The sequence below is a fragment of the Rhamphochromis longiceps genome, linkage group LG14 (genome assembly GCF_057381845.1).
Source record: "Rhamphochromis longiceps isolate RC_006_pf linkage group LG14, R_longiceps_female_GT1.1, whole genome shotgun sequence".
Classification (NCBI taxonomy): Eukaryota; Metazoa; Chordata; class Actinopteri; order Cichliformes; family Cichlidae; genus Rhamphochromis; species Rhamphochromis longiceps.
Genome location: NC_140570.1, coordinates 20,854,346 through 20,869,247, shown reverse-complemented (window position 1 = coordinate 20,869,247; position 14,902 = coordinate 20,854,346). Strand labels below are relative to the sequence as shown.

The following is a 14,902-nucleotide window of genomic DNA, read 5'->3' as shown; positions in this document are numbered from 1 at the left end:
TATTCATTTAACATGTATTACTATTTGTGCCAATTGATAAGAAAAAATGTCTCTGTCTATTGTAATGTAAAGTCATACAAATAGTTTCCTTTCAATGAGCTTATGTCCCACAGAAGGATGCATCTGTCATATTTTTCAGCCTAATCATTATGAAACAGAATAAAACAAATCAAATCAATATGACAAAGAACTCACTGAAACAAAAACAAATGACAGCAAATCACAACAAAGCCAAAAATATCAAGGATTGGCTAAGAACACAGCACATTACACACTGGAGTGTCTTTATTACTACTCTCCATTGTTTCACAGTATATTGGCACAGTTATCCCCTATACTCTGTCAGAGAGATTCACACTTTCCACTGCACTTTCATTTTGAAGGAATATCACCGCTAGTATGTTCTAACTTCAGCATTCACTGAGCATTGTTATCTACTTTATATTATTATGAAAAGTAGTTCACAGCTATAATTGGAAGCAATACAGTGACAAATATTAAAAATTTGCTCCCTCTGTCTCCATGACAGTTTAATTCTGATCAGTCACGACTTTTACATAATGTGTTTTGAGTCACACTGTTTAGCTCCTGAGGGCATTTTTACACACCTCAGTTTGCATCATGTGAAACACGCTGCATCTTTTCACAGCAGCTAGACTCTGGTGTAAGTTTAACCAAAAAGATACTTGTTAAAACTGAAAGCAATGTGTCATACTGCAGATTTTGGATTGGAAGCCCACATGTGCCTCGTGGATTTCACTAAAGGACATTGCCAGCCCCATTCTCCTACAGATTTTCTAAAATTTCTCCCCTGGTAATCTATGATTTAGTTTTTCACACTGCAAAGATGAGAAAAGGTACAAAAAGCTATCATTTTGTCTAAACAGCTTGAGGAGAACTCCCAGTTTGCAGTAGTTTGAAGTTTATTAAAGTGGACAGAGGTGATATTTACTTATAGATACATACAGTTTATATACAATTTAAAATAGGATCTTTGCCAAGCTGCCGGTTAGAGACCAACCATAGATACCGCAGTGCTTGTGTTGTGTGCAAACACTGACTTTGCCACAGCTCTGTACCATTTATATCAGCACTGACGGTGCATATACTTGCTGCAGCATTGTACTGAATGATAGGTGTTGTCACTGAGACAAAACCTCTCAGTGCTAGTATAGGATGAGAAGAAGTTAAAACCACCAGAAAGTCTTTTCAAACTGTTGCAACATGTCTCTGTATAATCTATGACTCTCTAAAGCTTCTGTACTGATACATCATTAAGTTAGCAATAAAACCAGACACAGGCTTACCCTCATGTCTTCAAGCTCACAGTATTGACCATGGCAACTGTGTGAGGTTACAAAACAACGAACAAACAGCCGAAATCCTAGTCCTGACTCCTAGTCCCATAGGACCTTAGCCCTGTTGTGCTCAACCACCTTGGTGTCTCATATTTTGTCTTGTAGTCCATATGCAGCACAGATGTTCCTGTACACTATCCCCACCACTTATGGTTAAGGTTATGCCTTTTAGCATACAGTACATGGTCCAACCTTCCTGCTACTATGTGTTGGATAGTCTCCGTGCATCTTTAGACAGTCTGCAACAACAGTCCTATTGACTGTGGTAGACTTCTGGATCTATGGATCTGATACTTAAGGCCTGTTCTTTTGCTGCCATGATCATAATCTCTGTGATTTCTCCTAAGCCAGCCTTTGGATAAGTGTGGCCTCAGCCACACTTATCCAATCCGAATAATATCTGGATGTCCTTTCTATAGATCCTGTTGAGATGGTGAGACGATATGCCATTCACTCCTGGCATACAGCTTGATGTCATCCATGTACAGAACGTGGTTGATGGTGACTCCTTTCCTAGATCTGTGTCCTAGATCCACTGTTATTGATGAGCTGGCTTAGTGGGTTTTGGGATGTGAAGAACAGCAGTGGGGACAGTGCGTCACTATGGTACCTTTGCACTTAATGGTGACTTACTTGGTACAACAGACTTTAAGTTGGCCTCTGGTGTCATCTTCCGCAGTCACGTTGAGTTCTTGATGAATGTTGTTATCACACTGTTGGCCTTGTCCAGTGCCAAGAATTCCTGTATCCATGTGTGGATGACTCATAGGCTTTCTTATAGTCAGTGCAGGCATTGCTCATGTTGGTCTGCCAGATCTTAGAATCCTGGTATGTTGCTATCAACCAAGAACTGTTGCACTGGCAACATGTTGTTATTTTAATGCCCTACTGAGCTGTGCTCATGTATCGACTCATGTGCCTACTCAGCTTGTTTGCTATGATGCCTGAGAAAAGCTTATATGCTGTGGAGAGGGAGGTAATCATCCAGTAGTTTAATGGTGTTGTGCCCTTGTGGGAATCCTTCATGACCAGGGTAGTTCTGCCTTGTGTTAGCCCCTTTGGACAAGTACCTGTTTTTAGCAACCCCCTTGCGTGATCTCAGATCATGCTATTATTTGTTGAAGATTCCAGATTTGATTCTTAGGATCTCAGTTCAGGGGTCCTTTCACAGCAGTTCACGACCACATGAGAAATCACTCACACACACAAATATAGAACGACACACAGAGTGTTATCTGTCAAGTTGTACTTCGTGGTTGGGGTTGATGCCATTGATGAGTTTGGCATTGGGACTGGACCAGCCAATGCCATGCTCCTACAAAGACTGAAGAGAAAGACTGAAGAACAGGACAGAGTCTCCCACCCCATGCATGTAAATGTTGGTGAACTGCAGAGCTCCTTCAGTGACAGACTGCTGCATCCTAGATGCATGAAGGAGCGTTTCCGCAGGTCCTTCCTCCCTGCAGCTGTCAGACTGTACAATCAGAACTGCTCCCAACAAACATAGATGTTTACATCAATGCTGTAACTGCAATAAGTTAATTAACCAATTCGCACAACAACCTGGTTTGCCTCTTATCTGTAGTTATTTTTATTTGATTTAATAACTATACAATACTCTGTATATAGTAACCATTGTCCTTAATGTAACTATGTAAGAAAAATTGTGTATGTTTCTGTTCTGTGTGCTGTGTACTCTCTGTTTGTATATGTGTCTTTTTGGCTGCTGTTACAACCAAATTTTCCCTTGTGGGACAATTAAAGGATTATTCTATTCTATTCTATTCTATGAAGTGCACAATGAGAAGAATCAGGAGTGTTTAATCAGAGAATGATGAATTCTACAGCTGTGAGGGATGACTCTTTGTGTTAGTCAAGTCATAGACTTGTAAATTCCCACTCTCTGGGGAAATTAGGCCACTGAGGTCACTGTTGTGCCATAGGCAGCACAGAAATATCTAATGATAGTGCATATGTCATCAGTGCAGCTTTTATAACATAACACAGAAAAATACAAGGAAGCAAAACAGGAAGATCCATAAATCATTTTCAGAAAGGACTTTTTTGCTGCATGGCTCTTCCTTGCTGGTTTAATAGGTACAGTGTAGTAGTAAATGGTCACAGGTTTGGATAAACCGGGTTTCTGTTGGTCCGATGAGAGCGCTGTGCAATGTCACTGAAATCACCAAAGCAAGATATTGCGGCACTCTGTCCAATAGCTTACACTAGTAAACAATTAGCCAATATATAACTGTTCATTTCTTGTAATTTATTAAGTTAATTACCCTAACTACCACCTAATGACTCTGCTGAAGTTCACAATTGTAGTACTTTATCCACTCAAACCAAAATGTCATGTCTGAACTATAAACTGACTGACAGTGTTGTTGTTGTCGTCAAAGTAATTAAAAATGCAAGTTATTCAATGAGATGACCGTTAGCTTATAGAAATATCTTTCTACAAGACAAGGTTGTTTAAATCTGTATGCTTATTTCAGTGAAAAGCCACAAAGTAAGAGCCTCAAATAAAGTAAGTTTCAGACTCAATGAAATAAAAATAGAAATGCTCTTTTTTTAAGTTGTCTTCAGTATCCCACTTGTGGCAATTTCTGTCAAACATTTCATTTGCAGGGACCACATCCTCAGTTAGATTGACGGTGTTTCATGAAAGAGAGTGGCTCCTGGGCTGGGCAGATTCCCATGTACTAACGAGAGGCTTGAGAACTGAGACAAGGGGAGCAGGGTGGAGCACAAAAATGCAAAATAAACAGCCTATAGAGCAGGAAGGCATATGTACTCATGGAAGGTGTGGTCCCACCCTTGAAATTCAGATAAATTATCTCCAATTTGTTTATCTGCTGATACGTTTTTGCTGGTCATACTATTGCCTGAAAATCCAAGGAAATTAATTAGCTATCAGTAAATATGCTTGTATCACACTAATTGCATGTCCACTTAACCATATATATACCAACCATGAAGCCTGAGGACAAACTTGCGAGTAAGATGAATAATTGTAATAGAGAAGAATCAGTTAAACATGCTCTACATGTAGGGAAAAAAATATGTGAAGGTGAACTCACATCTTCTTTTCCTTTGTGTTCTTCTTTCTTGTCATGGCAGAATGATTCCATCCAGCAGCAACGACTTCCTGGTGCGGGACCTCGCTGCTGGACGTAGCTATGATCTTTGTGTCCTGGCCGTGTTTGATGACGTCATCACATCGCTGACTGCAACTCGTCCTTTGGGCTGTCTGTCATTTACCACAGACACAGAGTTCAGCCAGTGCCAAGCATTGCACAGCCACTTCTTGGGTGGTACTATGATCATCATCATTGGAGGGATTATTGTTGCTTCTGTGCTTGTTTTTATTATCATCTTAATGATACGATACAAGGTTTACAGCCACCAAGGGGCAGGCCATGGAAAAGCAGCCATCACTGCGACTGCGCCAAGACCGCAGAGCAATGGACAAGGAGGCAGTCAGGTCCAAGTCCTTCCTCGCTCTGCCTCAAAGATGACTGACAGTCATGACGACCAAGTCCTCGGACCGTCCAGGGCAATGTCGCCTAGCAACACTCTGCGAGACACTGTCACGTTGGTCGAGGAGGAGAGCAGTGGACAGAGCCTAATGACAAGGACTGACTCGTCAGCAAACGAGGAGTTGCTCTCACCCACGAAGTCCCGCTTCTCCTCCAGGGTCGCCATTGAGATGAAAATTCGACCGCCATCTGTTGCCAAAGAGCCCACCTCTCCCAAAGAACTGGCAGGTATTAGAGAGCTAGTGGAAAAGATACAGACATAGCAAATTCAAGCAACTGAGCAGAGTTTAGAGAAAGTAAAAGTTGACAGAGTAGGAGTGGGGAAAACGTGGAAAGGAGGGACACAAAGAAATTCGGTCAAACAGGAAAAGCTGGTGGATGAGAAATAGACAATGTGAAATGCAGGGTGTAAAACTGAGTAAGATAATAATGAAGAGAAGAGCATTGTGTGAATGAGAAAATGAGTACGAGAGATCCCATTCTAGTGCACTAGAATGAAAGTAAGAGAGAGACAGAGGGTGAGACAATTCATCAAATTTCAGTCTGTAGGGCTGCAGCAGCAACTCAAGTTGTTTTTAAATCTCTTCTGTGTGATTGCATATTCCTTTTTTCCAAAAAATGAATGGAAAAAAAGTCTTGAATTAACCTTCCTATAGTGAACTGAAAACCTCCCCATGCTCATTTATTTTTGTTTTCAGCTCTTTCCAAATGCCAGACTTCTTCTGTTGAACGCTCAGAAGGGGTACATGCTGACTCAAAGTTTTTAAATTTGTGAAGAAGATGAAGAATGATGCTGCAACTTTGTTGCCAAAATTTTAGTTTTTTTTAGTTTCTGGAAAGCTTGGCTAGACAACAGATAATAACCAAATAAATCTTCATGTTTTTGTGTTAGAGGAGAGAGGGATTTGATAATGCATGTGGGAGTACCTGTCACACATTATTCCAGTTAACACCTCTCACATTAGAGCGCTGCAAACTATTAGTCTTTAAGCACTCCAAGAAAGCCTGCTTGCCTTTAGAAATGACACATCCCAAGTGCTAAAGAGTGAAAAAGCTACTTCAGTACAAAAGAAAGGCTGTATGCACTGGCTTACATTCAATATCAAGCTGGAAAAAGCCCAAGTCACTTATAAAGTTAAATGTGACTTCAATAGCACTGAATGCTAGATCTGTTGGGGGTGGGGGGGGGGGGGGGGGGGGGGGGGGGGGGGGGGGGTATATAAAAGTTTTGTGTTTTCCTCTTTGTAATAAACATTTATTACAGTGTTAAAGACCCTACAGAGAACCAGATTAGTTTAAATACTGTATTGCAGAGAGCGGGAGGAGAAAGGGGGAGACCGTGCAACAGACCATTTTATGTGAATCCAAGAAATGTGTTTTACAGCAGATTCATGAAAAGTCTACTTGAAGAATCTCCAGGATTATCAGAGTCTGGCACACATGTGTTATATAGAAGTAATACACTATACATAATGCAGAAAGTAATCAATGCAGAAACAGCTATTATTAATGAATGTAAAATTATATAAGACAACAACTTGTACTTGTCAACCTTTTCATCTGGTGTAATAGGCATGCAAGCTCATGTGAGCAGCAAAAACACTCAGCAAAAGCTACAGCTAGGTTTATTTATACAGTACTTCATGATGATGTATAATTGAAAGTTTAAAACACACAATCAAAAAGAAGGAATATAAAACAAAGAAATGTAAATAAATAAAGCTGGATTACCTTGGACAGAGGAGGGAAGATGAATGATTAAATATTTAAATGTGCTTGTTTGATCCATAGAAATAAGAAAAAGACATTTTGAAGATATGCATGATCCACATGACGGATTGAAATTAAGCTTAGTCACGACCAATTTGCTGAACCGAAATTGGTTAAATCCTCAGAACCATTAGTACTACTTGAGCTTTAGGCTTCCATTCACTGTTTTTTTTTTATCTCTGGGCTCTTTGGTCTAATCAACGATCGGCCTCTTGTGCCAGCTTGAAAATACTGTTTTTAGTTTTTACAGCAGTGGCCTTTGGCATGCCATCAGAAAATAGCTTTATTAGACAGTCTGAAAGAAATAGAACGATAGAGAGATAATTTGTCATTGTAATCATTTAATGAAGAGAGTAAATTATCCAAGTAGTGCAAAATACATGATTGCAATAATGCACAAATCTGCTCGATTATAATTCTACTGTAGTTTTCTTAGCATGCAAGATACTGGTGGAAAATTGCTTTTACGTAACAGTCTTTGCCAGCTATTAGATAAAACCTACTTTGTGTAATCAAGAGCACTTCCTTGTTCCAAACTTCTGAAACGACTTGCACATGTTCTCAGAGATTGCTTGAAACCGTCAATGGATCCCTTATAATATAAATCCAGAAAATCATGTGGATATTTGGGGGGAAGTAAAATTTCCCTGTACTAAGCCTACTCCAGTGCATTTCCCCTTTAACACTAATCCATTCAGGAAATGGGGGTTTCATTGGAATGAATAAATGAAGACATCATTTCACATGAGGGGCTTAAAGAGCTGAGTGGAAATACTTTATCAGCGGTTGATATGTCATTCAATTGGCCTCTGTGAATGAGCTGAAATGAGGTGTCATTGAGCCTCATGTTGATAGCAGGGAGGAAACGAGAGATCTGTGCAGAGTATAGGAGCTTAGCCAGCAAAGTGAGGGAGCGCTTTCACCTTCATCAATTTTGACGGTTTGGTTGTCTCTCTTATATTAATACAACAATGTTAGATGTTGCTTTTATCAGAATTCATTGTGTCCAGCATTAACAAAAAATGTACCATTGATATTAATTGGTTTTCGACTTCGGACATTATAGTGCAAAAAATCTCAAGCCACCCACTTGTATTGCCAGGATAATGGGAAATAGGAAATAACGTACATTGAAATACTGTATATGAGGTAAAAAAAAAAAAAAGTTTGCACAATTCTAACAAACATCAAACTCAATATGTGATATGACCACCTTTATTCTTTAACACAGCCTGAACAGTCTTTTTATTTCTTTAAGGAATAGATCTCCAGGATTCTTGAATTTCTTGAATTTTCAGTTCAGTTGCCGTGTAATTAACTGGGACCATTTCTGAACACGCTTCAGTGAACAGTAGGTCTCAGGTCCTGTGTCAGGTCTTTGCTAGATTTCTTCCTATTTCTTAAGGACATGACTTTCTAACACACTTTTTTTTATTTAGGCCTGCCACGTTTGTTGTCTGTTACTTGTTCCATTTTCTTAACTTGTTTAAAGGATACACTGCACAATGTACTGATAGCACTTTGGAAATAACCTTGTTTGTGCAAAAAATATAATTTTATGCCGGCCTCTGACATATTTTGTTGATTTAACAAAATCCACAAAATGTGTCTCTCTGAAACAAATAATGTTCTTCCCATAATTATGAGTTCCTCTGAAAATGGTCAGGTAAAAGGATTGGATTGAAAGTTAGAGAAAAAGCATTCAATGTTCAAAGACCTTCAGAAAACCTGGAGAACTGCTGGTTAACTTCACTTTAAAACTTTACAAGAAAGTCTGGATCTTTAGAAGCCAAATATGAAGAAATGAGGCTTTGCACAGCTGTGCACCGTACTGTACTCAAACACATTGTTTTAAGCTGTTTTAATTTTTTTAATACTAATAAAGCTTTGACGACAACTTTACACATACAGTTCAGCAAGTGTGCCAGGAGGTTGATGGCCACATTGCGGTTGCAAAGTAGATGAGTTAGGCAGCGCTCATTAAAACTGGTTAGAATTTTGGGAATTGTGAAAGAAAAAAAACCCTTGAATTTTATTTTGTTGCACCATTGAGGTAACACCATATGCATAAACTCAAATATTCCCCCTATAGGCCTAATTAACCTTATCTCAACCTTATCTAACTGAAGTATGCCAGTCAGGGAAGCCTCCAAACAACATCCCAGACTAAAAGACATGCAAACAAACCAATTATTATTGTTTTTATTTTGACATTTTACCCAGGAGGAAAAAGTTACAGTTGGCCTTTTATGTTCTTTGTTTCCTTCCTTTGATTCCAGGATCGTTGGCACTTTGAGGGAAACCTACAGTGAGGGATAATACCCATGTGTTTGTACAACGGCTGTTGGAGTTTCTCAGGGTGTAACTGTGTCTGTGATGTGTTTCACTGGTTGCTGCATTGCAGAGAAAGGCAACATTGATCTGATCAGAGAGCCACAGTGAGTCAGAGCGCCTGAGGAACAGAGCAACTGACAGATACACAGGAAAACCCCATTAAATGCCCGCAGTTGTGAAAAAAATAAACATGTTTCTTCATGGTAGTTTAATTCTTTAAGACTATTTGCTCTTATATATTCATAGGAATTGAATGCAGTATTTTATTTATTTATTAAATGGATGAGAAGTCCCACGATTATGGCACAAAGACAAAATGTTCAGTGTTGGACTAAAAAAGACACACTTTTAAACATAACAAAGCTACTACTATCTGTGACAACTGTTAATAAAGCTAACCAAATGGGCTTTTCTGGTTGGGAGGCATTAAATGGAAAGATGCACTTACGAGATAAACGTGGTTTTTGAACATTAAAACAATAAACAATATTCTCATAGAAATGTTCAGTATATAAATACTCCATAAATTAATAAAATATAGGCACTTTCAACTTGAAAAATGTAAAACTATCACAGAATTTGAAAATGAATCAAAGAAGAAATGTACATCAGAGATCATTTTAGCAGTCAAGTTGTCACCTTGCTTTTTAGCTCTATGGTACAAGGATGCAGCATGTGGGTTCAGGATTAGAAGCAGCTCTTTAACCTGAATACTAAGTGGGGAATTTTCTATCTGGATTAGTAGTAATTATATGCTTGACACAAACATATTATGATTATGTCAAGCAACGCATTATTAGTTCAATAACAGGCAAACAAACACTGAATGTGTGTGTGTGTTAGAGCACAAACACATAAAGACGCACACATTGTTGGGGGGAAAAAACAGATAAACCATTTCTTTTATGAGGTTAAGACTGAACATTTAGGTTAATTTAAGGACAAGACATCAGGTAACAAATGCAGTGTGCAGTGTCCTTACAAGAGATGGAAAAAATTTGTGTATGTAAGCTCAGGGTCAGTCACTAAATCCCTGCAGGTTTGTGCCTGCATTTGTGTGTGGTTATGTACAAGGTTTATCTGCCTTGAGCCAGTACATATGTTCCCACAAGGTTAGTCAGGATAGAAAAATACTTAAGCACAGCGCAAGGATGTGCGAGTCTGTGTGAAGTGCAAGTGTGTGTTCTCCCCGTGGCCCATCCATGACCCTGTAGCCTGTCTGTCCTCTGTGTATTTTAATCTATCATCACTCCTTTCACTGTCATCCCATATGCCCGGCCTCATTCTTCACTGCCGTCTGTCTCTCTGAATACATCTCTTGGAATCGGCCAGGCCTCTTCCCCTCCCGCTGTTCACAAGTGCTCCCACATGCTTTTCTCTCATCTTCTTTACCCATTTTCCAACTGCCCTGACATTGTTGCTTGTTCTCTCTCTCTCCACTGAATATATATATTTTTTTATTTCTTTTGCTGTTTAGCTGTATCTATATCAGTGTTTTTCCTCTGCTTCCTCTTTCTCTCTGTGTCCTTTCACTCATTCGCTGTTTTTGGCTCCGTTTCATTCTCCATTTCTCTCCCCCTCTCTCTGTCTGACTCTTGGACGCCTCCAGCAGCAGACGACAGGCGGCCTCGTAGTGTGGAATGGAGGGACTTTAACATCTGAAGGTCTCTCAGCCTCTCAAAGAGATTGCGCCACTACAACACACAGAGTAATGACTGCCACTTTAAATTTTAGCACTCCCTGGTTTTTGTTTTCTCCTGTAGCAAGCAGTTTCTTCATTTCTCTTACCTGTGTCATTATTCCTAACTTGTCTTTCCCTACTGCAGCCTCACGTCTTTGCAGCATGCTGCAATCTGACCCTTTAGCAACTGCAGCTAAATAACAGCAACCACAATTGTGTTTCATTATCTAGTGATTTTGAGTACTGACATTTGAGAGATGTATCCTTGAAATTCCTGCCTCTGCTGTATTATAATGACTGAAAATAGCATCTTAAAATCATAAAAATACCTATAGTTACCTATAGTTAGTCCCTTAGATGACTGATTAGTGCGAATAAATGTGCCCCTGACGATTAGGGCACATTTAATTTAAATAGTGTTTTACTTAATTATCATTTTTAAAGTAAGCACGTTTTGTTTACTGTTTATCATTTTTGAAATTCTGCTGCTTTTCAAAGACCTGTGTGGAAGTAAACTGAAAATGCTCTACATTTCTGGCTACTGGACAAACTTGCCAGTTACTTGAAAAATCTTGTTGAGTAAAGTTATACCACATTTTTGGTTGTTTCATTTTTTTATTCTATTTCAACAATTCTGAGAAATTATTAGTTATAATTGGTTAATTGTTGACAGCTATGGGAATGTGCACAAATCTTGAGTCATCCCTTATTATTTAATGAACTTTACTTCCCTTAGTTTATGAAAAGTAAGGAAATTATTTGTTGTAACAACCGTTCTTGGCATTAATCTTAATCACTTGAAAGCCTGTGTATTTCCCCTAAATGATGGGACATTTGTAAGGAAAATGCATTTGCGGGTTGATCAGGAGAGTTGAGTTTGTGTGTTGCACCCATGAAAACTTGCCAGATCTTCTCTGACAATGCCAAACAGTGTATTCTGCTACTGACTCTTGTCTTGAGCTTCTGGTGCCCCAGATGGCTTATTGGTGTCTGATTACCAGCACTTGTGAGCATGGACCCTGCTACAACAGTATGGAATCTGCTCCAAGCATACTATATTTGACTAATCTGGATAGGGCCCATGCTATAGGTCAACTGTAAAACTTGTTGTTGCAGCTTTATTTGGAGTGAGCCCTAGGTAAATCCCCCAATTGAAGGGCAAGTTCCATAGAACTGGTGATTTCAGAGACAGGATGCAAAGTGGCTGTCCCAGAAAGAGAACGCCAAAAGAAGACAATTTCTCATCCTGTCAGCAGTTAAGAACTATAGGCAGTCTTCTACAGAATCAAGATTTGCAGAACGATATGGCTGATGGTCTCTACCCAGACAGCAGTACAACAGTAGTTGTTTGGCGTAAACAGGGAACATTTGGAAAGATTTTTGTGTTTTTCCTGGTTTTGGTGTATAATTTGGCATACTTAAGCCTTTTCTCTTTGCTTCTCTTCCGTAAGTATGGCTTCGTGACAATCACCCGTCCACTGAGACCATTTCTAAGAGGCTTCATAGTAGATGGATCAGCTACATAGCAAGATGCATTTTATCAGGGCGTGTGTTGGATCATTGTTGGATTTTCTTTTTCATAAAGATATGACTTCTAGATGCTGTTAATCTGCTGTACATAATCATCTTGTTAGCACAAAAATACTATTTTATGCATGTCAACATGTGCAATCTTTGGCATTTTTTATAGGTTCCACCAATTCCACCAGTTTTCACTTTGCTAAGTTTTCTGTTATGTGTAGACACAACACCGGTTCATCCCTTTAGTTAGATGCCTTTTTATGTTTGAATGTTTTATAGGTCAGTGTTAAGTCCTCTGAAAATGGTAAAATATAGGCACTGGATTGAAAATGAGAGGGAAAAAGGGCAATGTTCAAAGAAAAAGTTTGAATCGCCTCCAGAAAGCCTGGAGAATTATTGCTCAAGACCACATTAAAAAATTACAAGAAAGTCTGGGTACTTGGAAGCAAAATATAAAGAAATAATGGGTGGCTTAAGACTTTTGCATTGTACTGTATAACTATAGAGTGATTCTCAGGATAAATAAGTAGTTGTCTTTCTTACTTTATGCTCCCTTCTTCCTTTCTTCCCGACATTCCTTTCATCTTGTTTCTCCTGGCTGCTGTTTTGCTGAAACTGCTTCTATCCATTATTACGTCTCCTTTCTTTTCTGTTTTAAATTTATAACACCTCTGTCTGTCTGGTTGTGTTTCACCCCTCATACTGTTTTATGATCATCATATACTACCTTTTCCTCTCAAAGAGTGATGGAGGAGAAGAGGTGAGTGGAGTGCAGAATGATGGAGGAGAAAACTGTGGAGATATGCAGTGGTTGTGATGGATGAATACAGTCCGAGGCATTAAAAAGACTGTTCTTCATTATTAAACCGACACAATAAGCACTGGCTGTACATAAATGCTGTTATGAAATATTCTTGCTGACAGATACAGTTAAGAAATGCTCTCCCGACAAACAGACACATTACAAATAACACCTGCAGCAACATACTGCCACAACAAGTACAACCTCATCACTCTCCCAGCTATTGCTCATCTTTGCTTTTTCTTGTCAGCAAACCCTCCTTACGTGGGCATTTATTATATCTCTCGACAAATAGCAGTTGCACCTTAAGATACAAAAGAACACAAGCTACACGCTTTTAATACTAATGTGTACATATTTGTTCTTAAGGGCCATTTTGATATGAAGACATTGCATCCTTTAACCTTTAGAAACACTAAACTGATCCAAACATGATTTGGAGCCTTGTCCTTTTCAAATGTCTGGCTCTAAGCCAGGTGTGATTTTAAAACAAAGACAGCAACAACATAACATTTGAACCTTCACTACCTATAAAAGTAGTTTATGTGTGTTTTACCCTAGGAGGTACTGTCAGAAATTTTTATCAGTAGTTTTTTTTTCTTAAACTTTTAAGTTAAGGCAGCTAAAAAAAAAAAAGATCTGCTGGTTCTAGATACCCATTTTTATACCTGCTCTTGTTCTGATAGTAATTTGCTTTTTCCAAATCTTAACACTGTATACCCACGGTTCTATTTTCAAACCTTGTTTTCAATCTTCTTTTCTCTTAGAGCCCTGATGTTGTTGTGTGAAGACTGGATGCTGCCCACTGGGAAAAGCTGGTGAAACCACCTGAAGAATAAAGGCCCTATAGCTTATGTTCCTGTATCTCCTGTTCACTGTACCCATTAATTTGTCGCCATGAATATCACAGGGTTATAGACCTGTAGTCTTCAGTTTACATTCGAGTGCTTCTCCTGGTTCTCATTTCTGGATTGGACAACTGTGTCAAGGCCTGGTGTCTGCTTGGTTGCTGATTGGCCAGCTGGTGCAAGATCTGGCTGGCAGTGTGACATACCAGTTTTCATGAAGGAGATTTGTTTTTACTTTATAGCCTCTGCACCAGTGTTGAAGCGGAGACGTATAAAGGGGCATATGGATATGTTTCAACATAAGAATGGACAAAGACTTCGACATGCATGGACAGAAAAGGCCGAACAGTGAGCAAGCAAGATGAATGCATAGACAATCACATTCAGCCTAGGAATACAATGCAATAGACTGCATAAACAGGTAAAAAAAGAGTTTAAAAAAGCTTCTGGAGGGGTCTGTTTTGGGCATGAACATATACAGCTTTCTTGGCTCAAGGCGCTCGCCAGTGTTTATCCCTGTGGAATAAAATAATTCAATTAAATTGAACCAAGCAAAACTGTTCCTGGGCTGAACTGGAGATGGACATTAACTCACCAGACCCTGATTTTTTTTAATAAAAATGTTACCCTTGGAAAAAACAGTACATAGTAAAACTTGAACTGAATTGAAAAACCTGGACCCAACAGGACCTTAACTAGAACTGTACAGTGATCAGAGTTCTGATACTGATTAAACTGTACCAGATTACCAAGGACTGGTTTGGGTCTAGTGTGTGTATTCTGCAGCTCTGGCCTCTATGTCTTCTGCTTTCCACTGGACAGGTGAGGACCTGATGAACCCTTACCAACCTCCCTTACATCTTTCCTCGCCCCCTTAAACAGGTGAGTAATCTGCTAATTAGCTTATTAACCTAGCCAAAGTGGGAGCCAAATGAGAAGTTCTTGAGCCCAAAGATCCAGGCTCATTAATTAGCGTGACATATGGTAGGCCACCAGTAGTCACCTTGGCCATCCACAGTCCTGCCCCTGAGTTTAAGACACACTTA

At 39.2% G+C, this 14,902-nt stretch overlaps 1 protein-coding gene across 2 annotated transcripts in view; it reads left to right on the top strand.

The window, feature by feature from the left end:
* Positions 1 to 14,902, top strand: part of LOC146653983 (leucine-rich repeat and fibronectin type III domain-containing protein 1-like protein) — a 208,982-nt gene that overhangs the window by 182,301 nt on the left and 11,779 nt on the right. Inside the window, exons 9-10 of one of the 2 annotated variants that reach the window (XM_085429513.1) lie at positions 4,482 to 5,128; positions 13,776 to 14,738. In XM_085429513.1, the coding sequence (XP_085285639.1) occupies positions 4,482 to 5,128; positions 13,776 to 13,783 (655 nt within the window). In that variant the 3' untranslated portion in view covers positions 13,784 to 14,738. Of the gene's footprint in view, positions 1 to 4,481; positions 6,020 to 13,775; positions 14,739 to 14,902 lie in introns of those variants that run through there. The other variant, XM_085429512.1, reaches the window with a different exon arrangement.